Source organism: Populus nigra, chromosome 3 (genome assembly GCF_951802175.1).
Source record: "Populus nigra chromosome 3, ddPopNigr1.1, whole genome shotgun sequence".
NCBI classification, from domain to species: Eukaryota; Viridiplantae; Streptophyta; class Magnoliopsida; order Malpighiales; family Salicaceae; genus Populus; species Populus nigra.
In genome coordinates this window covers 18,666,318-18,693,228 of record NC_084854.1, presented here as the reverse complement: position 1 = coordinate 18,693,228, position 26,911 = coordinate 18,666,318, and the positions used below count along the sequence as shown (strand labels likewise).

The 26,911-nt window shown below is 30.7% G+C and overlaps 2 protein-coding genes across 3 annotated transcripts; both read left to right on the top strand.

Annotated features, from left to right (window-relative positions):
• The first annotated feature begins 11,468 nt into the window (after window positions 1–11,468).
• Window positions 11,469–13,054, top strand: LOC133688023 (peroxidase 22.3-like). The gene is made up of 3 exons (XM_062107393.1): window positions 11,469–11,738; window positions 11,836–12,030; window positions 12,431–13,054. Exons 1-3 carry the CDS (start codon window positions 11,517–11,519, stop codon window positions 12,977–12,979), a joined length of 966 nt encoding a protein of 321 aa, XP_061963377.1. The 5' UTR covers window positions 11,469–11,516; the 3' UTR covers window positions 12,980–13,054.
• Window positions 13,055–21,719: 8,665 nt separating this feature from the next.
• Window positions 21,720–25,534, top strand: LOC133688827 (aspartate aminotransferase, mitochondrial-like). 2 transcript variants are annotated; one of them, XM_062108442.1, is made up of 10 exons: window positions 21,720–22,129; window positions 22,233–22,318; window positions 22,936–23,154; window positions 23,270–23,375; window positions 23,709–23,813; window positions 23,901–24,073; window positions 24,427–24,586; window positions 24,692–24,787; window positions 24,914–25,008; window positions 25,139–25,534. In XM_062108442.1, the coding sequence occupies exons 1-10, from the start codon at window positions 21,962–21,964 to the stop codon at window positions 25,209–25,211; spliced, it is 1,281 nt and encodes a 426-aa protein (XP_061964426.1). In that variant the 5' UTR covers window positions 21,720–21,961; the 3' UTR covers window positions 25,212–25,534. The 2 variants fall into 2 exon arrangements, with proteins under 2 accessions (XP_061964426.1, XP_061964427.1); XM_062108443.1 differs by having other exon boundaries at window positions 21,721–22,129; window positions 22,948–23,154.
• The last annotated feature ends 1,377 nt before the right edge of the window (window positions 25,535–26,911 follow it).

Sequence of the window (26,911 nt, the reverse complement as noted above, 5' to 3'; positions counted from 1 at the left end):
GCGTACCCCAGCTTCGCCTTCGTCTCCAGAACACAAACACGGTAGGCAAACAAAGCAGAGAGGAAAAAAAACGCAGAAAAAGAGCAGAAACAGAAGACAGGAAAACAAAGGAGAAAACCACGGCGAAAAAAAGAAAGAAAACACACAGACTAGGAACAGAAGGCTGAAAGAACAGAAAAGAAAGAAAAGCGGAGAGAAGAGCAAAAACTAGAAAGAAACCAGGGAATGACAGAAACACGAGAACAAAGGAAAAACAGGGAAGACCAGGACGACAGAGAGAGAAGACAGAAAATGCAGAGAGAAACAGACTGAGAAAGAGAACAGAAAGACAAAGAAGAAAGACCAGAAGAAGAGAAGAAGAAACAGAGGAGAGAGTGCATCAAGCAACCTCACGTCTTCGTCTTCAGCAGGTAAGTTCTCTTCCCCGCTTTTGCAAATATATTTCACTTGTCACTGTGCATGCCAACTTAATTCACCGGTTTATGCATTCACGCGTGAATCAGTTCAAGCGTGACTACTGACCAGCCGGGTCACTGGCTTGGGCCAGTGACTAGGATGAGTTTAGTCCCGTCCGTATGAGTTGAACTATATTTAATTTTATGAAAAAAAAAAAACTATATGAGTTGAACTATACCCAATTTTAAAAAAAAAAAAACTAAGGCCGGGTTGGGTTAGGCCTCAGGATGGGCTAAGATACTTTTATACCAATTCTTTTTATTTTATTCCCCTTTATTTTGATATTTAATCAAATAAGCCTCTTTTTTATATCAAAAAATTCCAAAAAGTTTTGTGAATTATTTTGAATTTATTTGTGGGTCTCTTGTGTTTTCTTCCTTCAATAATTTCACTGTATATATGATTTATGGTTATTGTGAAATGCGAATATAGTATGCCACTTATCTTTTTTTTATTTTCAATTCAAATTTTATTGATTTATTCATTGGTGTTAGAGTCAAAAATACCATGTTTTTTTGTGTTATGTAATATTTACCAACATCAGAGTTGAAAATATTTGTATCTGAATATTCATTAACACCAGAGTTATGAATATTACAAGCAAACAATAGGTAGTATAATCCAATAAATTCTTAGTAATTTAAAATAAAACCGAAAATACAATTTATCGTAGATAGAACACTAAAAAAATAATAATATCTTTTATTTTATATAATCAACTTCGTATCATAAAATCTATGTGAATTCGTTAGGATTTTTAATAATCATAATATTAGAATATTAGACTATTACTTCTTAAATAAAACTTTTGTTTCGAAAATAAAATATAAGAAATCTATTCATTCCACGAAACTAATTTTTAAAAGTCATGTGATAAAGTCAAAGTAGATTTATAGAAGAAACCGAAGGAGGAGAAAAAAGTCTCCAAAACGAAACAGAGTAAATGAAAGAAGCAAAAGTACTAGCTTTCAAACAGAACAAGCAAAGTAAACATAAACTAGAATAATTGTTTACTTTAACATATACTAAAACGATCACACCATGGATTTAAATATGATTGTGGTGTGTTTGTTTGTATATAATTACCCCAACATGTGCCAATATTTTTAAATTTGCAGTCTAAATATTAACCTAGTGATTTCCTTCTTTAATATGAACTTTGAAATTAGTATTCTTTTAAAAAATATTATTAACTTGAACGACACCATTTATAGCCAACTGAAGATTGGTGATTTGAAAGATGAACAGTTGCGTTCCACGTGGCAAACCAAAGAGCAGGAAAGATTAGAAATTTAGTTCGGTGAATCTTCTTGATATCGAGAAGCATATCCCTAGCTAGCGTTTTCTAAATTAATCAGTGATTAGGTTTATCGTTGATAAAACCAACGCGAGAATCATTTGACGTAGTATTTGCCAAAAAAGAAATTGCTTGAGATACCTGCTCCTAATTATTATTTTAATTAATAAGTAGCTTTGCTTAATTAACACCCTCTTGGAATGGATCAACCGTGGCGATGTTGTATCACATTACAGTCTCTGACGTTCGTTACTTCATTATATACAAAGAATCCAAGGACAATGTTCAAAGATTCCGGTACCTAATGCTAAATTATGTTTACGTATGGTAGGCAAGGATCATATCAATTAGCATTTGCAGCAGGAAACAAAAAAAAAACCTTGCTTTGTAAACCAGTTGAACATAGCAGGTTTCATCTTACATGCATGGCGTGTATGAGGAATGCGTATGTGTGGAATTCCACTTGCATCTGTTGATTATCAGGATTCAAACTCCTATCTGTTATAGTTTTAAGTTGTTAATGGATTTATTACATTTCTAAAATATAGGTCTCACTTTCTTCCGATTCCATGCTTCTATATATCTTTCTTTTATTATTATTATTTTTTTATAATAATCGAGAGGATTTATTAATAAAGCTAGTGCTATTAAGAAGATGGCAACCAAGCAAAAGAAAGAACACGAATATCTATACAAGAGAAGGGGCAGGCCACAGCTTACAGGATTAAAGTTGTTGAAGCTAGAAGAAGAAGCTCTCCATGAAGGTCATTACTTAATTATTAGTCCATTTTAGTATACCTTCTAGTTCTCTGAACAAGTCAATACTCGTGTATCTAAATTAAGTTTCCATCATCTGTTTTCAATTGTAAGGCTAAATGATGTAGAATTAACTCCAAAGTTGTATTCTATTTCGGCAGCTCATCATGGAAGATCAATTTATTTCTAGTGCGGCGTTGCAGAGATCCTTTCCGAGCGGGGGGTTTAGAAAGGTTTTTGGTTGTAAAGAAAGTCGTTACTTAGTATTATAATTACTAAAAACCCAAACAAACAACATCAAATCATAAAAATAATTGAAAATATTTCAATTTAAAAAACTATCAAGTCTAAGTAGCTATATTCATGCAATTTAGATTCAAAATAGATTTTCTAAACATATATTAGTCATAAACAAGCCTTGTAAATCCATGATTAACAATATTATTTCACAATGCATTAATCAAACTAATAGAAACTAAAAAAGAATATTTTATTAAAAAAAAACAATCTAACTAGAAAGCTTTTATTACATAGAAAACATTAAGCACATTCTAAAAACGCTTTAGACAAGAACATCAAACCATAAAATAAAAAATAACATCAACAAAAGAGACAAACACATCCCTACTTTTTAAGTATTTCAAACCTCATCACCATGTTTGTGAGCATAAATACAGACTAAATGATCATTAAAAAAAACACCTCAAGCAGGATATATGAACTCTACTTTTAGATTAAGACCCTTAGAATAACTTATGCCTTATTTCTCCCTTAGGGTATCTTTTTTTCTTACCCCCCCCCCTTTTTCTTAGTTATGATTTTCCAAATGTATTTATAAGGTTTTGCTAGGGTTTTTGATGGATTCAATCAAAGATTAATCAATGCTTGACTCTTTGATCAAAATGAGAGGGTTTCAAACAAATCTTAACAAATGAAAGCTCTGTATTATGCTAGTTTTGCAATGGTGGTTTTTGTTTTTTTGGGATTCTTAATGGTTTTGCTAGACTTGAAAGGCAATGAGTTATTTCTAGCATTTTGATCTTGACATAAAGGTTTTAAGCCCTTGATAAAAACTCTTTGGGAAGCTTTAAAGTGTGAACACATGAAAAAATAGATGGGTTTTGCATAATGGGGATTACAATCATAGCTAATTGAGTTGACTTGTTTCGAAGCCTCGTTAGAGCAACATCAACATCATCGTCGTTGAAGACCACCTGAAGTTGGTAGATGAGTGCACACCTTTTGTTTGGATCCAATCTTGCTCGATTTAAAGGTTTGTAGCTTCTTATTTATTCTTTTGAAGGTGCCAACTCAATTAGCCAAAACTACCAAATAAGAAGATGAACAGTGGTTGAACAATGCATTGTTTAATTCCTTCATTAAATCTGAGTGACACGCCATCTAAGTTAAACTCTAAAAATTAAGGTTTTTTAATTTAAGATTTGGCAAACTTCAATTTAGTTTCTTTTCTTCTAATTTCTTTTAATTGCACATGTAATTGCCTCCCAACTGTCAGCCTCAAAATTCAGTTTATTTTCCAAGTCGACTCTTAGTTCCTGGTTTATACAAATTGACCCTTAATTGATAATCAAACTTTCACTTGTCTTTAATTCGGCCCCTAATTTTTTCAATTAAAGTTTCTGGAGTCTCACGCTTTTTATGGTTTAGTCCTTGATTTTGAATTTCTTCAATCAAGTGTCTAATTGCCTATTAAATTAAAATATATATACAATTAAACCCTTGAGTTGGCCGTCCTTAATTTTATTCTCCAAGTTCTTATAAGTACTAACATTCCATTTATGCAACTTTCTTCTTAATGAACTAAGTTTCTTGATTGAGGCATATCTAGACAAAAAGATGTCCACGTCAACTTCATATCACAGTAAAAAGAAGGGTGCAATAGCCAACAATCCAGAAATCAAAAGGGCTTTAAAACCTAGTTTCTACATTCCTTAGCAAACACAATTAGATAGTGATCAGAAAGGAAAAACTTTAAAAAAGCTTCTTGCACCTATACGATTCAAAAAGGCACTTCTTCTTTTAGAGTCTGTCAAAGTTTTCATTGAAATCATATGTAACATACATCGGCCAACCAAATACATATTTAATTATAATAAGCTCTTGGCATAAAGATTTCTCAGACTATCTCCATCATAAAAGCAAACAATAACACATTTAAAGCCTGTCTCAACATGGATGCCAAACAATCCAATCCACTAAGAAACTTAGTTCCCACAGCCAGCTGGTTCCCAAAATTAAAATCTAAAATAATCTTGACAAAACCAAAATGCCATCCCTTCTTGTTTTGTTTTTGTGCAATATATATACTCATAACATCACTGAAATCCAGGAATTTTTTCTTCAGAACATTAGTATGTATTCAATCAACCTTTCAAATAAAAGTATTGTGTAGAGTTTTGGGAAGATACATGGTTTATGTGGTTTTGTTGAGATAGTGTCTGGGCAGACTTTTATGGAGACTTTGAATTAACCTCCTAAACCAAAAAACAAATGCTTTGGGATGTATATCTTGTAAGGTTAGGTTGCTTAAGGTGGCTAGCAGCCTTTCACAGGTATGTAGTCGAATAGATGGAGTGCATGTTGAGGCTGGGTTGAAAAATTTGAGAGAGGGGGGCTTTTGTTCCAAATGATTCACATATAATCACACAGTACTGAAATTAAACTCTAGGTTGCTGATGGGTTAAAGGAGGAAGTCTTATGAAGAAAAAAAATGAAGGGCACCAGAGAAGAAGACGAGCACTAGATTATATTGATATTGTTATTGATGGGAATTTGTCTGCTATTCTTGTTGCATCTTGCAGGAGAGATCAAGAGAAAGGTTGGAAGTTGATTTTAGTGTTTATGATTCGATGGTTTGGATAATTTCAGTATTGAATCCAGACCGGGATTCTAAGGTGTTATGTTATGATACTTATTTGTATTTTAAAGTTTTTTTATTTTGAAATATTTTAAAATAATATATTTTTTATTTTTTAAAATTAAATTTTTATATCATAACATCAAAATTGTTGCTATCCAATTTTTTACTTTATTTTTTAAAATATTTTTGAAAAAAACTAAAAAATAGCAAAAACCAACAAAAACCCTAAAAATATATGTTTTGATGTCTTTGCGTTACTTGCGGCGTCTTTTTCTATGCATTTAGTTATTAACATGTTTTTTGAGTCGATGTTGATATTATTTCTTTTAAAAAAACCGAAATACAAAAAAAAAAAAGTTGACTCTCCCTTCTCCACTATCACCCACTGACACCAGCCGCTTATTCAACATCACTCGAAACACCAGCCCTTGGCTTTTCCACCAACAACACCAACCTTCCTCCCAACCATTATCAAACATCACCCATCTCCTTCAACCGATGATCCAATAGCCTTCTTCAATCAAGCACACCAGAAACCCTCACAACTTCCTCAATTTGCTCTTCCTTATGAAAACTCGATTCAACATCAACAAAACTGAAACAATGACACTGCGAGCAAGTCCTAACCACCACCATAGCCGCAACCTCCCCTACCAAACCACAAGCCATATAACCCAAAATCAATAGCCCCTTTTATTTTTTTTCTTGAAAACAAACAAACCTATTACAAGACTTACGGACTGCCATCCTCTTCACGATCTCTTTCTTCTCCACCAACCTATTATCAACCTTAACCAACGGCTAACCCACCTCAGCTCCAACTCACAACCAGACAACAATCTCCATCACAATCTTCATAGCTCCTTTCTCTCATTCCCAGTAGCAACCATTTGTTAAACAAAAAGAGAGAGAGAAAGATGAAATTGTTTGAGAAACAAAACAAAAGAAACAAATCAAATTATTTGCGTTGATTTACTCTTTTGCAGGTGACGGTAACTCTCATTGCTAGCAAAAAAATAAAAGGGAGAATAAGCGGTTCCAAATCCACCCTTTTTTGTCTTAATTAGTGATGGCACATGAATTCATGCGCTGCCGTGGTGGCGGTGCATAGATACACACGTCGCCACTGGTCCACCCACCATTTCCAGGAGCTTTCCAATGCTATTCCTATACCTCCACAAGACTCCAAACTTAATTCCTTTAGTTCTTGAACATGCTAAACACCTTGGAAGATTGATCTATAAATTCAAATTATTTTTGGAAAAATTGCTAAAATTGTGAATTTTTTGGAACCAAATGCTTATTTTTGTATAATATTTAGACTGTTTGAACTATTAATTTGGTTTAATTTGTGTTTGGATTTTGAAATAATTTAATTATTTGCGCTGAATTATGGATTTATTTTTTAGGGTTATGATTGTTTTATGGATGTTAATTATTGGTACATGAGTTATGTTCGGGTAGGTTTGATTTGTTTGGATTAATATGAAATTTCAATAAAGAAAGTGACATTAATAAAATTTGTGTGAATGTTTAGCTTTGTTAAACGATAAGTTGGTTTGAATTGTTATCGTGGTTAAAATAGTCTTGATAAAAATATTTTATTTGCATTTTTTCTAATATGTGTTTCATCAGTTTTGAATAATTTGTTAATGTTTGGAAAATAATTTTGCAATAAATTTTGATTTCCTCACTTTTTTCCTAATTTCACATATTTAATATTTGAAATTGTGACCTCCACGTGAGGTGCTTTTTTATATTAAATGAATCGATTCCCTCCCACAAAAAAAAATCTTTCCTTCAAAAATAAAATTTCTATTTTAAATTTGCATCCGGCCATGTCCCAAAAAAAATAGATTATATCTGCATATTTCATCATATTAAAAAATCATAAAAAAAAAATCTTTGAGACTAGTTATATGTGGAATTACAAACTTATACGTAAGACATATTTCTTATATTAAATTCAAAAACACTAAAAAAATTATTTTGTTTTCTATTAGTATCCGAGATTATGAACTTATATCTAAGATGTATTTTTTATTTTAAATAAAAAGATAGTTTCTTTTTTATATATATATATATATCAGCATTAGAATGGTTAAGTTGTTTTAACATGATAAAATAAGGATCTCCTTACTAAGAAAGACTTTTCTTCAGCTATAAATAGATCAATAGTTAGAAAACATATTTTTTTTTTAATTTATATCAAATAGATAAATAACGCAGCTTATCTAAGGTAAGACATATTAGGGGTGCTAATACATTCTTTTTACACAATTAATACCATTTCCAAGACTTTGAGACCAGTTAGGGTTCCTAGTGACCAGAATATTATGTGGAAACTCTCATTCCTTTTTTTCTACTAAGAAAGGACAAGAATTCCTTGTCCTTTCCACCTATATCATTCTCGACTATCCTGACACAGAAAGATGATCGCCGCAACACCACACACGTGCAATGAAAACAATTCAAAAAAATATTTTTTAAAAAAGTATGGCAATGCTATAATAATAAACACCCCTTATATTATAAGTAGTTGGCTTGAAGAACACCTTTGACAAAAGGAAGAGATAAAAGTTACTATTCAGGAATTTAGGCAAACATAAGAGTAATTGATTTGATATTTCTACCTCAACAAGGCTAAAGAAATTAGGAGAGGAAAAGTAGTTTTGGAGAGGACAAAGAACAAGATCACTAGTCAAGCAAGTGATATATGAAATGTGTCTGTTCAAAACTTACACATGACAAGAGTTAATAGAATGCCACTTATTAAGGAACTTGATGTGGAATTCATTTTGGTCCAAGGGTGGTGGCATCCCCTCCTTTTTTCTGGTGAAAACAACAACAAATTAAATTAAAGTCGATAGGTTAATAGAAAGGGCTATATAAGAAAAAAAAAGTTTGAGAAATCCTAGTCGTGTATAATTCTCACAATAAAAGAAAAAATATTTTTAATTTTATTTTTAAGTATCAAAATCAAATATAACAACTCTCAGATTAGCTAGGAAAATAATGTAATAAACATCCTAAATAGAACTAAACAAAAATAATAAAAGAATTCTAAACTAAATAGAAAAAAAACCCTAAATTAGCTAGGAAAATATAACCAATTAATATAAAACAATAAATTTTGAGCCTAATTTGGTGATCTTACCGATCTATGATGCATACAAGAATTGAACCTTATAGAAAATAGGGCTTCTAGAATCTTTTAGAAAAAATTTAGTACAATCCAACAATCGGATTGAAAATCAAGCCTATAACATGAATCCTTTATCTTTTTTTCTTGTTGCAAGTGTAACATATATAGGTTTGCTAGCAACCATTTAGTTATTCATCACCGATAGTTATTGTTGTATTAGTGAAAATAATTATTAGGTTCGATGGCCAATACCTATTCATCAACAACTAGGAAGCTGCCTTGACTAAACTATGGGTACAAAGAAATTTGGCATAGAAGTCCCTCTAGGTCTGAAAACAGGAACTCCATCAAACTATTCAAATGAATTTTTTTTTTCATTTTTCAAAGCACATGCTAAATTAAAATCTAATAACCAAGCATTGAATTTAAAATCCAGCATGAGCACACTATAATTACCATGGAATTCTTCAAGCATTAACTTTGGACACTTGGTTGTTGGTTGGTCCATTGATTTTTGTTGTGGCTGGAAATTCTTACAATTTTGAAATCTTCAAAGTTAACTCTAAAAAACTCTTTTAAAGGATCAAAGAATTCTTCACTTTCATGAGAAAATTCTTATTGAATTCACATAAATTTTAGGATTTTTACAACTTTTAAACTCAATGATATCATGTGGTTCTTCCTCAAGTTTACAACTCTCTCCACCAGTTAACTATTTAATTTTGTAATTTGTCTCTACAAGTCTCTTTATAATAGTTAATGAGTTAATTTTGCAATTACTTTCATAGATTTTTAGCTCTTAGTTTGTTAACACTCTTGGACATCTCATTACTGAGGTGGAACCTCCTCATAACCTATATAAACATACTTTATCATACATCCTCTTTCTTCTAAGGTTATTCAACAACACACATAATAATAAATTATCAAAAATTATTAAGCTCTAATATAAACTAAAAAATAAAACAATAAATTAAGGTTAATAGATTAATAAAAAAAAGTTATACAAAAAGGCTTGAAAAAACCTAGTCGTCTATAATAGATCTTATATAGGAGAAGATACTCTTAATTTTACTTTTGATAATCAAAACTAAAAATTCCAACTCTCATTTACTAGTTAAATAAAACAAAAAAAAGTCCTAAATAGAACAAAAAAAATAAACTAATAAAAGAGTTCTAACTAAATATAAAAAAGAATCATAAATTAACTATGAAAAATAATAATTTCTAAATAGTAACTTTTGTACCTAATTTAGAAGTTTACCAACATCATATTGCTACAAAAATTTAACCCCATTATACAACATGGCTTAAAAATTTACTAGCAAAATTTATGACTATTATCGTAAGGCTGTTTATTTTATCAAAATCTCATAGATGATCATTTATAGTAAATTTCTACTTGGTATCTCTAACAACTTAAATTTCTTAAAAATTCAGTATTAAATTCAACTCTCTAATATTTTATCTCCAAGTTTTAAGTAAAAGGAACTTTAAAGTTCTTAAGTTGTTTCTTTTAATAGAAAATTGGTGTATATATTAAACAAAGCATCTTTTACGCATATATGTTTGAAGAGAATTTACAAAATCTATATCTAGATAGATTATTAATTAAAACTTAAACATCTTTATCTATAAATAAAACTAATAGGATATGAACATATTACTCTTTAAAAAACTAATTATGAGACTCAAACACAAAATTTTTAATTAAATGAGTTTTTTCTTGCCACCCAAACTATTCATTAGGGCATATAGTAGATTATGAGTTTGAAACTTAGAAATGAAATCACAAACATGCTTATACGTATTGTTTAAGAGCTTATTTTATATCGTGATAATATTTACTTTTCAAACTGTTTTCGCTTAGAAATATATTAAAATAATATTTTTTATTTTAAAAAAATTATTTTTTAAATCAACACATTAAAATTATCTAAAAAAACTAAAATTTTATTTTAAAACAAAAAATATTTTTTGAAATTTTTATAAAAATGCTTTTCAACTATAAAAACAAAGAAGTTTGAAATAATTTATCGTGAAATATTTGATTTTGTAAACGTTCAACACGTGATGACGATGAATATTGATAATCTTGATTCATGTGCCAAATGGCATACAGAACACGAAACCTTAGAAACTTGCTATTAGGTGAATCTTATAGTTCCTATTTTCGACAATCTTCTTGTTCAAAAAAAAAAAAAACCAATTAGATTATTGATTAGGTGAGTCGTTTAAATCAACAGAATTCTTTTGACGAAGTATTTCTCGAAAAGAAAATTTTCCAAAGGCACAGCAATATCATTATTTTCATTACAAGATATCTTAATTAGCAAGTATATAGCTTCGGAAAAAACAAGCATATACTGGGACCTGGGATTTTAGCGTTTCAGTTTCTTTAGTCATTTAAAAATTATAAAAGATTAATTATTTTTTTCTTGCCCTGCGCCCAAGCATTGCATATGCCGCAAGAGTGGAAGCCTGTGTTGTCACCTAAGGTCTTTTTTTTTTAATTTTTTATTGCATAATGATCAATTACTTTGTGTTGTTACCTTGGGTTATATGATCACATTTGTATTAATTAAGTCTAGCAAAAGCTAGGAAATTAAATTAGGTGCGTTGAAAATTTCATCACATGTAGAAGAATTATCTGAATAAAAAATGGGAGTAGTTAAAACAATAAAGGAAGCAGTCATTAGATAACTTGTAATGACCAAATCATACAAGTTTTTAGAACACGCTATTTACCTCATTTATATCCATGGCCATGACAATGGCGGTTTTGACAATTTGAAGCTTCTCAGAAGTCACAAGATTGGCCAAGTCCTAGCTAGAATAATATTAACAACATGCATGACTTAATTTCCCTCTCCCTGTCTATAAATACCCATTTGAAGTTAACCCATAGGCAAAGAGAATTGTTTACTAAATATATCACCGCAGGTTTGGAGTTCATTGGGGTTCAGTCTAGTGACTAAAACATGGCTTCACTTGGCATCGTCAGCCTAACTTCTACCTTGTTCCTTGTGTTGGCTCTTGCTACCAGAGCTTCTTCTTCTAAATTACTATCTCCAAATTACTATGATTATGTGTGTCCCAAAGCTTTACCAACTATCAAACGAGTTGTTGAGGCTGCAGTTTACAACGAAAGACGCATGGGTGCTTCTCTACTACGTCTACACTTCCATGATTGTTTTGTCAATGTATTGCACTAACCCATATTCTAATTAATTATCCCATGATAAGTCTCAATTACATGTTCTTATGATTGGTTTGGTTTCTGTACTTATGATCATACAGGGTTGTGATGCATCAATTCTTTTGGATTCAACATCCGCCTTTGATAGTGAAAAGAATGCGAACCCTAACATCAACTCAATTAGAGGATTTGAAGTTATTGACCGAATCAAGTTGGAAGTGGACAAAGCCTGTGGACGTCCGGTGGTCTCTTGCGCAGATATCGTAGCAGTAGCAGCTCGTGATTCCGTGGTTGCGGTATGTACTTAATTTATCATTTCTAGTCTTCCATGTAATTAATTTAGACAAATTCTCATACGTAGTCAACTAATATTGTTTTGATGAGCATGTCTCGTAGCGGCCCGTATTCTACATTCAAAGACATCAGGCTTTTTTCCTACTGTATATCATGATTCGGTTCAGTATCCATTAAGGTTATATTATATATATTTGATGTCGTTCATTTCTAAAAATATAGAATTGTCATTCACATTGAAGTACTTTGGTTTAGGGTTGAGAATTCTCCAAATTATTCCGATTACAGTGAATTCATTCGCCATATTAAACATTGTATTTGTTTGTGATTATTTCTTTTTTGTTTCACGTGATTTTCTCCCCACCTGTCTATGGGATCTTAACAGCTATGTATATTGTGCAGCTAGGAGGGCCAACATGGGCGGTGCAGCTAGGGAGAAGAGACTCGACCACAGCTAGCAAAACCACCGCGAACAATGACATCCCAGCACCGTTTATGGACCTCCCAGACCTAATCAACAGTTTTAAAAAACATGGTTTAAATAAGAAAGACCTTGTAGTTCTCTCTGGAGCCCACACTATAGGGTTTGCACAGTGTTTTACCTTCAAAGACAGAATCTACAATGAAACTAACATTGACCCTAAATTTGCACGAGAACGCAAATTAACATGTCCACGCACTGGAGGTGACTCAAACCTTGCTCCTCTAAACCCAACTCCTTCATACTTTGATGCTAGATACTATAACGATTTGTTGAAGAAAAGAGGGTTATTTCACTCTGATCAAGCACTCTTCAATGGAGGCTCAACTGATAGCTTGGTGAAGGCTTATAGCTCAAATGCCAAGGCTTTCTGGACAGATTTTGCAAATTCTATGGTGAAGATGGGGAATATAAAGCCATTAACTGGAAAGCAAGGACAAATTCGTTTGAATTGCAGGAAGGTGAACTGAAATGTTAATTTGTTCTTTAATTGGGTTGCATAATATAGAAATATTTCTTTGATTATTATTTCAAGCAATGTGTTGTTAAATAAGACAGGGTTTCCATCTTCTTGTGAGAAATTAAACTCCTGTAAGTGTGGTAATCATGTGATTATTACATTTCAATTGTGTACTATATGCAACTCTTTTTTCTAAGAGAATACCTGTGAATTGTGTGCTTCTTCTTCTTCTTCTTCTTCTTCTTTTTGCAATATTCAATTGACTTTTATTATAACTTTTCGTGTGTGAATCATAAAGTATTCATTTTAATTTTACTGTGTTAGTCTTTTCCTTTCTGAACAAATATACATATAGACTGCAAAAAAAAAATAACCAATCCTATGAATTAAGTCACTGGCCCTCAAAAGGAGTCCAGAAGAAAACCTTTACACAAACAAAAACCACACTTACCGAGTGGAACAAAACTACCGTATACACTAGTTGCAGTGTCGGATCCTTGAAGGTAATGGGGAGGACAATAGCCCGTAGGTTTTGAATAACATTACATTTTTCTTCATATACTTTTAAAACTTATAATTTTATTTCTAATGTTGAATAAATTTATTTAATTAGGACTGTTGTTGTAAATAATATAATTGTATATTGGCCATTGGTTTTTAAAAATAAGATTTTTGCGTATTTATGAGATAAGATCCCTTAAATTATTAATTTGAGAAGTCAAGATAAAAAAAAATAAAAAAGACTATTGTTTTAAATCACAGTGCACCATAAGTTCAGATATAGCTTGGACATATCAACATGGAATTAATTCAGGAGTTTTCAAAAGAAGAGCTTTTGAAAGGACTTCCATATCTAGAGTACAAAAAAGAAGTGATTTATGATGTTTGTCAATATAAAAAGCAAGTCGAAAGCTCCTTTAAAATTAGGAATTAAGTCTCCACAAATCAAGCACTACAATTTCTTTATACGGATCTACATATCCTATATGTGTTTCAAGTCTTCGTAGTAAAAGATTTGTATTTGTCATAGTAGATTATTATACTAGGTTTACATAGGTTTTATTTCTTGCACATAAAGATGAGAAACTTCAAGCTTTTTAAAAAATTTGCAAAAGAATTTCAAATGAAAAAGGATGTCTGATTTTCAAAATTAGAAGTGATATGGTGGAGAATTTAAAATCGTGCGCACATTCAAAAAATTTTGTAAACAAAATGGCTTTAAGCATGAATTTTCAACTCCTAGAACTCCATAAAAAAAATAGAGTTGTTGAGAGGAAAACAAGCCCACATTAAGAAATGAAAAAAACTATGCTAAACGAGTATAGGTTCCTTAATAATTTTAAGCGGAAGCTATAAATACTTCTTTCTATGTTTCAAAATGATTTTTCTTGGACTGATTTTATATAAATTCCATACAAGATTTGGTTTAAGCAAAAACCCAATATTTTATTTTACATGTATTTGGATCAAAATATCTTATTTTAAATACAAAAGATAATTTTAGAAATTTTGATTCCAAATTTGATGAAGTTATTTTTATTTTTTATTCTTCTACTAATAGATCTTATAGAGTATATAACTGTAAAACTCTAGTAGTTGAAGAATCCATGCATGTTGTATTTGATGAGTCTAGCCCTTTTTATCTTAAAAATAAAAAAGAAAATGATATAAATGTTATCTTTGATGGCAAAATAAAAATCAAAATGACATCGTGATAAAGGATGATCAAAGAGAAGATCCTCTAGTGATGATTAAACAACATAATAACCATAAGCAAGAGGAATCTTCACAAAGTCTTTCCAAAGCAATTCAACAACCAAGATGACTTTCATAAGATATTATAATTGCTAACCGATAAAGTGGAGCAAGAACAAGATCCTTTATGATTAATCAAGTTGGTAATATTGCTTTTATTTATAAACTTGAACTTAAGAACAGGGATGAAGCTTTGCGTGATGAGTATTTGATACTCTCAATACAAGAAGAGCTTGGTCAATTTGAAAAATATCAAGTATTGGAATTTGTTTGTAAGCCCGAAGGTCATTCCATTATTGGAACCAAATGAATCTTTCACAATAAACTTTAAGAATATGGAGAAGTGATCCAAAACAAAGCTTGTTTGGTTACCCAAAGATACAACCAAGAAGAAGAAATAGACTTTGATGAGACTTATTCCCTCGTAGCTATAATGAAATCAATTTGTTTATTGCTTGTATTTACATATTTTAAGAATATTAAAATTTCTCAAATGAATTTAAAAAATGCATGTTTAAATGGTTATATTCAAAATGAAGTTTATGTTGAGCAACTTCCCGGTTTTGAAAGCCATAATTTTTCAAATCATGTTCTTAAATTCAAAAAGATTTTGTATGGTTTTAAGCAAGCTTCTAGAGCTTGGTATGAGAGATTAAGAAAATGTTTTTATTTTAAAAGGCTTTAACATGGAAAAATTGATTCAGTATTATTTATGAAATTCAAATAACATGATTTAATCATTGTGAAAATTTTTATTAATAATATTTTATTTAGTGCTACTAATGAATCTTTGTGCAAGGACTTTGAAAGTTATATGCATAAAGAATTTGAGATGAGCATGATGGGAGAATTAACCTTCTTCCTTGAAAATCAAGCAAGATAAAGGTGGTGTAAATGTCATTTTGTTGGTTTAGATTAGTGAAAATCTTTTTATGATTGGTAAAAAGATCATTTGGCTAAGATAGAAGTTTATCAAGATTAGTTAGCGTTATCTTCTCTGTAATTATCTGATTAGTTAAGATTACTTAAGAAATAAGTTCAAATAGAGTAGAAAAAGTTATCCGAAGATAACTTTATCTATGTTTTTTTAAAACATGTTAGTAGTATGACATACTTGGAAACTTAAAGATTATCCTTATCTTTATCCTTATCACATAAGATATGTATATAAGAAAGGTTAAGTCTGAAGAAATGTGTGTGCCGAGGAGAGTTTCAAAATGTAAAAGCATCAATTATATTGAAGAAAGTATGTCAATCAACTAAGGAGTTTATATAGAGTTTTACAGCATATATTCTTGACACACAAAGAGTGTGTAGGAAATTCTCGAGGAGAATTGATCCTTAAAGAGTTGGAGAGCCTATAGACTTCTAAGTGGAGTTCTTGCGTGAATTGTTAGCAACTAAAGGTTCTAGTTAGGATGACAATAGTTTGAAGATCGTCAAATGTACTGCCAAGCTACTATGGAAGAAGACATAACATGGTTCACTATCTCATCAAGTAAGGTAGTATAGACACAAAGGGTTATGTTCAAAGATACTCCTCTTGTAATCATTCAAATTAGTGAATAAATTATCTATCCTGGATTTGGTTGTCCTAAAGGTTTTTTTTTATCTTTTAAAGAGTTCTTCAAAAGGTTTTCCCTTTATAACTAAATACTTTGTGAATTTAAGTTTTTTGCATTCTTTATTTATTTGGTTACTAATCAGTATTTGTAAAATATTATCAGATCATCTGTTAACAGATGATAAACAAGAAAATGAACTTTCAAATGGTATATTTATAAATCAAGCCAGGTATACTAAAGAGCTACTTAAAAAATTTGATTTAGAGTTTGTAAGTTCATATCCTACCCTGGTGAGCATGACCACCAAACTAGACAAAGATAAGTATGGAAAATTGATGGACATCAAGAAATATCAAGTTATGATTGCTAGCTTGCTTTATTTGATGGTTAGGTGACCTGATATTATGTTTAGTCACAACAATTTGGATCTTTAGTACCCTCAAATATACAATTTTGATTTAACTAGTTATTTGAACTCTAACTTTATTGGTTGCATAGTTGATAGCAAAAGCACTTGTGGGACTTGCCAATTCCTAGAACATGCCTTAATTCTATAATCTATCAAAAAGCATAATTCAGTGGCAACATTCATTACAAAAGCTAAATATATTATAGTTAAATCATATTATGCCTAAATAATATGGATAAAGCAAGCCTTAATGGACTTTGGTCTTAAGTTAGACCATATTCTAATTTATTATAAAAACACTAGTGCAATTAACTTGACCAAAAATCTCATCTAACACTCTAGGACAAAACACATTAAAATTATGCATCATTTTATTTGTGATCATGTTCAAATGAATGATATTACTCTTGAGTTTGTGATCACTAAAAATAAAATTGTGGATATATTTTCGAAGTTGTTAAATGAAGATAAATTTTATGTTCTTTGTCTTGAAATAGGTATTGGTAATCCTCTTTTACTCATTCTTATTGTTCTTGTTTTATACTTATTTTGATGCATATTTAACATGTATATGTGAGAATATTCTTTGCTTGCATGCTTACATAAATTTTGTTTTATGCTTGTATGAATGGCATTTAATAACTTGTACATGCATGCACAAGTTAATGAAAATAAGCTTATTTGGAAGAAAAATTTTATTTTGGTCTTTTGGAAAAGAGAAATATATGGATCATTAAGTTTTGATCAATTAAAAAGAGACTAGTTGGCTATAAAATAATAAACTATTAGACTTGTTGTTCTTACTCTTTGGCCGAACATGAGAGAAGATTGTTTAATATAAAAAAGACTTTTTAAGTAAAGAACAATTTGGTGTACATTAAATATTAGATCTTGAATGGTCTTTCATTTAAGGTGAAAATGCTTGTGTAAGAAATAAGCTTACCTCTAAAATGTTTAGAGTTACATTAAATGATATTGTCAAATTAATTTTTTCTTATACAAAATTTATTCTTTATTGTATTTTTTTTATATTTCCTCTTCTAACAAGTAAACCTACATTTATTTATTATATCAGATGACACTCTTTTCTTTTTCCTATATATAGTGTTATATTTTTAAAATAAAAAGTTGCACCCCAAGCTCAAGGTCAAATCCCTTTTCAAAAAGCATTTGTTAAATCAAAAGCTAAAAAAATCTCTTTTTTCTCTATCTTTCTCTTCTCATTCACAAAGCTCTCCTCCTTTCACCAAACTCATTTCTAAACATCTTGTTTTGTCCCTCCAAATCCTTCGACAATGCCTTCTAGAAAAAAAACACAACTTTACCTCTTCAAATTATGAGGTAATTTCTTCTTCATAAACTACTTCTTTATCACTAGGTAAATCCTCTCACTTTTCTATTTCACCTACAAATAACATTTCATCCAATGTTCTTAAAATACCTCTTGAGGATATTTTTTATTATCCAAGATTTTTCTGTGTGAATCATAACTCCTATGAAAGATATTATGCTTAAATGTTTTATAAGAGAAAGGTTGTTCATGGGTGTGAAGTTAATCTTAATAAGTTAGGCATTTTTTCAAATGTTAAATAGTTGTTGATCCATGCTTGTAAACAATTCTATAAAGATTTTATCGTAATCCTTTCTAATCTTCTCTTGTGAAGTTTGATAACTCCTGTGAGAGTTTTATCTATTGTGAAAGTGTAAGTAGCACTTGAACTGTTTGGGTAATCTTTGGTTGTAAGCCAATCGAGAGGTTTAGATCTTGATCTTTGAAAAACAATTGTCAAATGTATAATCTTGATCCTTGAAAAAAATTATGTAAAGTTTTTTAATCTTGATCCTACAAAAAGATTAGTATAATCAGTAAGGTCTCACTCATTAAGAAAACTATGAGTTCATAGTGAATACTTAAATGAATGTTTAAGGAATAATGAAGTAATTGATTATTCGAACCATTATAAAAATGTGTGCTTCTCTCTCTATCCTCAAACTTTTAATTTATGTTCTTTGATATTGTATATGGTATCGATTTTTGAAGTATTGAGGATTGAAATTCCAAATTTTAAAATTTTATGACAAAACTCTAATCCCCCACTCCGTCGCCTTACTTTTTAAAGACTTTCATTTTAGGGTTCCTCGACAAACATGTATTTAATTTTTAATAAATAGAAAATAGTTTTAATATTTATCCTTTTTCTTAATAATAATATCAATTAATTGAATAGAATTTCTATAGGTTCTTCGTATAAAAAGGTAATTTTTCAACCGTTTCTTTTTATAAAATTTTACTCTTAGGAATTCGTATTTTTGAAGTTAAGATGTAGTGTTTTTTTTTTAACCACCCTTTTAGGATTTTCTCAGCAAACATATGTTTAATTTTTTAATAAGTAGAAATTATATTTATTTATCTTTTTAATAAAACGTATCATTCCATTAATAGTTTTAATTTATTGAATAGATCGAATCTTCTATAACTTCTTCATAAAAAAGTACACTTTCAAAGAAAATACATATTTTTTAAAAAAATAAACAACCCTTTTAGGCTTTCTCAACAAATAAGTATTTAATTTTCAATAAATAAATACTAGTTTCATTTATCCTTTTTAATGAGACAAATCATTTCATTAATGATTTTAGTTTATTAAATAGAGTCTTCTCTATAAAAATAATACATTTTGAACAAAAATACATATATATTTTTTTTTTCAAATAACAAGATTTTCTCAATAAACAAGTATCTAATTTTTAAAAATAGAAAATAGTTTTATTTATCCTTTTTAATAAGACAGCACGTCATTTAATTAATGGTCTTAACTTATATATATATATATATATATATTTGATGTATTTAAATTATCTGTCTTTTCATTTTAGGAGTTTTCTACAGAATTGTTTTCAAAAACAGAAGGTTTTTTACAATTCTAAAATAAAAGAAAGAATACTACCATATATATAGGTACAATAATTTTTGTAATAGAAGATCACATTATGGATTGACAACTTAATTTGAAGCAATTATTAATGATAACTTTTTAAATATTAATAGATTTGAATAATCATTGTAAGTAATCTCATTAAATATCTATTGTTAATTTTATGTAATTTAATTTACTATTTTGCTTAACATGCTTATATATAATATATATCAAATATGTTTTCAAAAGATTATATATTTGAGAAATTGATGTAATGTGTGGTACATCGACGTCTAGTTATTACTTAATTTCCTTTTCCTTTTTGGATACTCCATTTAATACATTTTAAACATGATTTTATCTTTATGTTTGGTAAATTAATGTTGAGTTTTGTTTTCCTTAATCTAAATCCATTTATTGTTATCAATAATCACTCCACTAAATAAAAAAACCATTTGAGTTATTTTATTAAATCTAAAATGAAAATATATATATCTGTTAGAGAATAATATAAATCATATTTTGAGACCTCACCTAACAGTTTAAGCTATTGGGTTAAGATGGTTCTTTGACATGGTATCAAATTTTTTATGACTAAGCGGTCACGAGTTTGAATCTCACAATCTCCATTTATTTGATAAAAATTAAGCACAAGGTAATGTGGGCTTGTGCAAGTTTCAAGCGCAAAAGGCTTTCACTTGAGGGGATGTGTTAGAGAATAATATAAATCATATTCTGGGACCTCACCTAACAGTTTAAGTTATTGGGTTGAGATGGTTCTTTGACAATATCTACCGTATCTATTTTTATTTTTTTATCTTTGAAATCATGAATTTAATGATGCTCGGAAAATATCATATTGTTTATATTTTCTTTGAAGAAAGAGATACTTACAAGTGGAGAGAAATCTCATGTAGTTATATTTTTATCACTTTAGTGAGTTATAAATTTTATTTTTTCTCTTCTACTTGTATATATTCATTTGTTTAAAGTAAGAACCATAAATAACTAATAAGATATCACTATTATCCCCTAAATACCATAAGATTTTCAGCCTATAAAAAGATAGTAGAGCATCTACGTCCCTTTTTAATACTAAATTTATAAATTAATAATTTTTTTAAAATTTTGTAACTTTAATTTAATTTTCAAACAAAAAAAAATCAAATAAATATAGCAGTTGGAAATATAAGCAATCCAATAACTATGACTTTTTTGTTCACTAAAGGAGAAAGATTTTTTGTTTGTTGGAGAAGAAAAGGAGAGTTTTTTTATGAATTAAAAGGAAAGAGAATTAAATAAAAATGGTGTATAATATAAAATAAGGATATCTATAAAGATTTAAAAATGTAAAAAATCTCACTAGTAACAAGATTTTGTGTGATGTAGTGCAGGAGATTTTAGTCAAATAAAACTCACAACCACTGGCATCTTCGTTGACTAAAAAATTCACTTGAGTCATATGCAATTAAAAATATTAAATAATAACAATATTATTAAAAAAAATCAGATTTCTCTAGATTTAAATTCTCAACCTTGCTTTCTTATCTTTCAACCAAATCAAGCAAACTATATATAGGTTCGGTTTAGATTAATTACATTTGGCCAATATGATTTATTTATTTATTATTCAATAGAAGATTTAAGAAATTTCAAGTTTTCTAATGTAATAATCTTTCCCGATTACACAATAATAATTGAAAAATTATAATTATTAAAAGTCTATTTAGAAATATCATAAATATTATTTTTGAAAATATTTTTCACTTAAAAATATATTAAAATATTTTTTATTTTTAAAATCAGTACATTAAAACATTTAAAAAGACCTAAAAATAATTTAAAACAAAAAAAATATTTTTTAAAAATATAAATCTATCCTATTTCCAAATACACTCTAAAAAAAAGTTAATAAATACATAATCATTAGGCTAAACCTTCTTATGTGCCTATGTAATTTATTGGTGACAGTGCTATATATGTTTGTAGTTTTCTGGATAGTATTTATAAAAAGGGAAAAATCAACACCAAATTAACGGAAAACTAACAAGGGTGTAAAAACTATGGATAAACCCGACAAGATGTACAGGAAAGATGGGTGAAAAGGAAGAGTCATCAAAGTCAAGCACTTTCTGTTGGCCCTGTAGGAAAGATTAGCAGCGAACTAGTAAACCTTGGTGCTAGCTTTAGAACCAAATACCATTAGCCCACAGGAAAACAATTGCTAGAAAAACCATGGAAGAGATAAATGACAGCCCACTTAAGCTACCCTCCCTCTCTATGCAAGATGAATATAAGGACATTACTCGCTTTCTTGGGTTAGCTGAGATTGAAGATTATTTATCATGTGGAAGTGCTTTTTGACAAGATCATCAAGATGCTTCTCAACATCAGCAGGCAACAAGGCACTTAAATGGTGGGATCATGTAGCCCCAGCTCCAAAAGATCCCATTACTAGTGTTACTGAGGCTTTTCTTGCTGACACTAGTCCCACAAAGATCAATCTTGGAGTGGTATGTCTTTCTATTCCTACTATTTATTGATCCATTGATGGTGTTTCTTATACAGTCTTTTGTGGGCTGTGAATTAATAGTATCTTGTTGCTTCAATTTTTAGGGAGCTTATAGAGATGATGAAGGGAAACCTGTTGTCCTTCAATGTGTTAGAGAGGCTGAGGCAAAGATTGCTGGTTGTGACTTCTTGTGAGTTTCATTTGCTTAAATTACTTGTATATAGTGCATTAGCTTGGTATTCATCAAGATATTGTTTTTAAGTTTGATGTGTTCATTTACAATTCTATCTTTTAGAAATCCCAATTCTAATTATCAAGAAGTGAACTTGGCTTTTCACTTACTTTTCTTTTCATTTGTCCAAAACTTCTCTGTAACTTGAAGGTTCATAATTTGATGTATTTGTGTGATGTTGTTCTTGTTTCTAGCATAAATAGTTTATTTTATGGTCACTGCAGATATAACTTAAAAATGACAATCTCAACATATTAGTGAACTTAATCATGGTTGTTCTCGAATGGTAATTGTCAATAGTGATTATGGTGCCTGAATTAGTCTAATCTCGTGTGTCAATCTATCTGTATAAGTAACCTCTTGATTATAAAAGGAAGGAGTAAAATGTGGATTTGCTTCATTCTTACTGAGCAAAACTTTTAGGCAAAATTTACAGAGAAATGGTTAGTCATGCTTACCACATGTTCCAAATATATTTGTTCAATCACAGAAACCATTTTGTTGAATGTAAGCTTTCTCCTTCTTCGCGAAAACTCCTCTCTGCTGCAGAATGTTTTTTAGTCTCAACTTTTTAGAGGTATTGGCAGGGAGTCGGTCTCTTCTGCAGTGAGTTCAAAACTGGTTGAGGACAGTGTCAAATTGGTTTATGGAAAGAATTCGGACATTATAAAAGAAGGGAGGTTTGCTGGAGTTCAAGCTCTATCAGGAACCGGTGCATGTCGTCTCTTTGCTGAGTTCCAGAGGCGTTTCTATCCTGAATCTCAAATATATATGACTGATCCAACTTGGTCCAAGTAAGTTTGTTTGGTATACTTGGTTATTTCTCAGGTATATGAAGCTGGTTTTTTAAATTGGACTAATGCATGAGCTCGCTTCTGTCAATGACCTTCAATCTTGTGCAATGTATAGCCACCATAACATATGGAGAGATGCCCTCGTTCCAGAGAGAACTTTTCACTACTACCATCCTGATTCAAAGGGTTTAAATTTTTCTGCTCTTATGGATGATGTTAAGGTATAGCAGTTTACTAGAATTTGTCACTCAGATAATTCTTTATTTGATAATTCAAAAGATTTTTATTGTTTCTAATACACTCACCATGTCATTCACTGTGACTAAGAGGCACATGAAAAAATCAGCAATGAGAAGGCTATCTCTACATTACTCATTGTTTAGTCATGAATTGTCTCAGACATTTGCCGTTTCTATCTTAACTGTTTCCTTTCTGAATATGTCTACTTGCTGAGAAGAGCACTAAATATGCTGCATTATACTAATCCATGCAACATATGGAGTAAAAACAACTGTCGAATTTTATTAGTTTATTCTGTTTGATGGTTTCTGTAGAATGCCCCAGATGGTTCTTTTTTCTTACTCCACCCTTGTGCTCACAACCCAACTGGGGTTGACCCTACCGAGGAACAGTGGAGAGAAATTTCGTATCTTTTTAAGGTATCTATGCCAGATGCTGTGTTTTGCCACAAATCTGCATATCCAGATAGTCAACTTAAGTCTGTCTTTGTTTTTTTTTTCTTTTAGGTAAAAAATCATTTTCCCTTCTTTGACATGGCTTATCAAGGTTTTGCAAGTGGGGACCTCGACAGGGATGCCCGATCAATCCGGATTTTTGTTGAAGATGGGAACTTAATAGGTTGTGCTCAATCCTTTGCGAAGAACATGGGATTATATGGACATCGAGTTGGTTGTCTCAAGTATGTGCACATTCTGGATTATATTTTGAGGTCATATTTTTCATTTTCGAAGGTTGGAATAGACTGGTTTTATTCCTGCTTTATTAGAGCAGAGAGTTATTTGAGAGCTAGCTTTCGCACCTGTTTGAGTTAATTATAGATTGTGAGTAGTGATAAGCATAAAGTAGTACACAAAATCAGAGAAAGTAATTGACACAGTCCTAAACCATACCGAATTATCTTCACTGCCATTGAATGATAGTCAAATGGTATGGTCTGGTTGCTGTTCAAGTAACCTAAAAGTCCTCACCTCTAACCCTCTTGACTTGTCTTTAGGTTTGAATTCTGATATCAGTTACTTTTGCTTCTTTCAGTGTTCTCTGCAATGATGCAAAGCAAGCAGTTGCAATTAAAAGTCAACTGCAGCAGATTGCCCGGGCAATGTATAGCAGTCCTCCTGTTCATGGTATATTACTGGTCTCAGGTATTTTGAGTGATCCTAATATGAAAGCACTTTGGGTCGAAGAGGTGAAGGTAAATACTATCACGAGTTATTTTATCCTGTTTTGTTTTATTATTTCTCAATTAAATAAACGAATCGGTATCTAATATGCCTTCTGATCATGCATGCAAAATAAGGTGATGGCAAATCGCATTCAAAGTCTGCGGACTGCTCTGCGGAAAAGCCTTGAGCAATTGAGTTCTTCGCTCAATTGGGAACACATAACAAATCAGGTTAGTAGTTTAACATTGTAGTTCAATTCATGCTGCTTCAAGTTCAGAGTATTTGAGACAAAGAAAAAGGAACTGAAATTTAGCATTTAACTTTAAACATTTAGCTAAAAAATTACCAAATTGCAGGTTGGGATGTTTTGCTTCTCTGGCTTGACCCCTGAGCAGGTTGATCGGCTGCAAAGGGGATTTCACATTTACATGACTCTTGATGGACGTATGAGGTAAAGCTATTCTAAGAAATAATGCATAGATCTAGTCCTAAGATAGGTTTTTTCATTTTCTTTTATATTAATTTAATGAGCTATAGGAATAACATAAGCTGTCTGATTTGACTGCACTTGTCACATGCAGTATGGCTGGTGTTACCACAGGCAATGTGAGTTATTTAGCAAATGCAATTCATGAAGTAACCAAATTTGGTTAGGAAGCATTGATTATCTGTAACAGTCTCCATCAGCTTACATGCGACTACTGATCAATTTTTATGCTGCTAAAGACTTGTTTAAGTGATGATAACTATACAACCACCGATTGTTGAGGAGCTGGAGACTAGAAATTTCAGACATGACTCAGCTTATTATTGTTCTATTTTAGGCTTTGTAAATAATCAATCTACATTTTTACACAAAAATATCAATCTATATAGTGATGCAGATGGGACAGATGAAATTGTACACGCTTCTCCCTGATATGAGCTTCTGAGTTCTAAAAACTATTTTATTAGAATGTTTGATGATTTCTTGCTAATTTTTCATTAATGAATTATCATATGAAGACTCTGAGATTTGATTTTAATTCATCAATATCTCGCCTCTCATCGAAATTGTAGACACATGTTGAGAAAGAACAGAAAAGAAAAGGCTGTCTTGCTTCTGAAGCAGCTGAAAGAGCCTAGTTACTGTAATTGATTTAAGAATCTGGAAGTTTTAAGCATGGAAACTTTAATGGTTTGTCCGTGTAAAGCCAAATCAATCCCTAACATATCGGTTAACATGGACCACAATCCCACAGAACAGCTGTGAAACACGCTCGTGATGCTAGCAGGCTGAACTGCCGACAAGTTGGACACAAGCAAAGCTTGAGCAACTGTTATTTGTTAGTCGTTGGATTTCCGTTTTGGAATCTTCTTTCTTGTGAGGTTATTCAGTCTCATCTAGTCTTCTTTGTCAGTCATTAGAAAGAACAAAATGAGATCCTTCAGCAGTACATCTTTCTTTGCTCTTTTGTTCTTTAGGTTCTTAAAGTGCAGATGCTTTGGGCCCATGACATTGACTAATTGGATTTTTCTAAGAACAAACTGTTTATGATTCATGGTTATGAAGAAATTTCCCTGAGCTTTGTATTCGATCTGATTTTGCTTTTGTTTATGCTCATCTTTTTGGATTGTATGAGCAAGATCTGATCTTGTCTTAAGCAGCAAATCAATAATGCCTAAACTAGGCAAAATGAACAGGGATTACACATACATGCAACAATTATGCATTTGATTGAATAATTGTGTGGTCGGTGAGTCAACTCATTAATTGATCTTATTTAGGACAGGCAGAAGCTTGATGTTCTCTTTTTACAAAATATGACAAGATTTCAATACGAGACAGAGGACAACTCAGAGCCAAAAGATTCCTAGCAAAAGGGCTATGGTGAAATTAAATATTTTGGTAGGAAACTGTACCAATCTATCCTCTTTGCATTAAATAATCACAGAGGTGGAGATAGAGACACAGAAACTTCTAACAACAATGTCTTTCAGCAATCAGTTACTAATTGCACCCCACCTTAAAATGAATTCTCCAAAATTATGCTAATGCCCTACCAAGCGTGTTCTTGAGGGCTTGAGAATCATGCTCATTAAGGCAATGCATTATCATAGTAATTAGTAAGAAATTAGAGATGATGGATGACCAGTAGGGTGCTGATAATTTCACGCACACTATGATGGTGTTTATCGGTTGCTAAATTGAGCCAGAGGTTCAAGTAATTTCATTATTGGTGAGTGCAAAATTTAGAGGAAGATGCTGAAGTTCTAACAACAGAGACGCTGAATTAATTAGATACGTCACAGTAGCAAAATAAACTAGCTATGTTTTCAACAACATTCAAAATACATTTCATTAATCATGGCTG

What these genes read in the sequence shown, in the direction of transcription:
- LOC133688023 (XM_062107393.1), top strand. Translation starts at nt 11,517, where the DNA reads ATGGCTTCACTTGGCATCGTCAGCCTAACTTCTACCTTGTTCCTTGTG. An exon ending in TCCATGATTGTTTTGTCAAT is followed by an intron (nt 11,739 to 11,835) that starts GTATTGCACTAA and finishes ATGATCATACAG; the next exon opens with GGTTGTGATGCATCAATTCT. An exon ending in CTCGTGATTCCGTGGTTGCG is followed by an intron (nt 12,031 to 12,430) that starts GTATGTACTTAA and finishes TATATTGTGCAG; the next exon opens with CTAGGAGGGCCAACATGGGC.
- LOC133688827 (XM_062108442.1), top strand. Translation starts at nt 21,962, where the DNA reads ATGTGGAAGTGCTTTTTGACAAGATCATCAAGATGCTTCTCAACATCA. An exon ending in CTCTTATGGATGATGTTAAG is followed by an intron (nt 23,376 to 23,708) that starts GTATAGCAGTTT and finishes TGGTTTCTGTAG; the next exon opens with AATGCCCCAGATGGTTCTTT. An exon ending in TTTGGGTCGAAGAGGTGAAG is followed by an intron (nt 24,587 to 24,691) that starts GTAAATACTATC and finishes ATGCAAAATAAG; the next exon opens with GTGATGGCAAATCGCATTCA.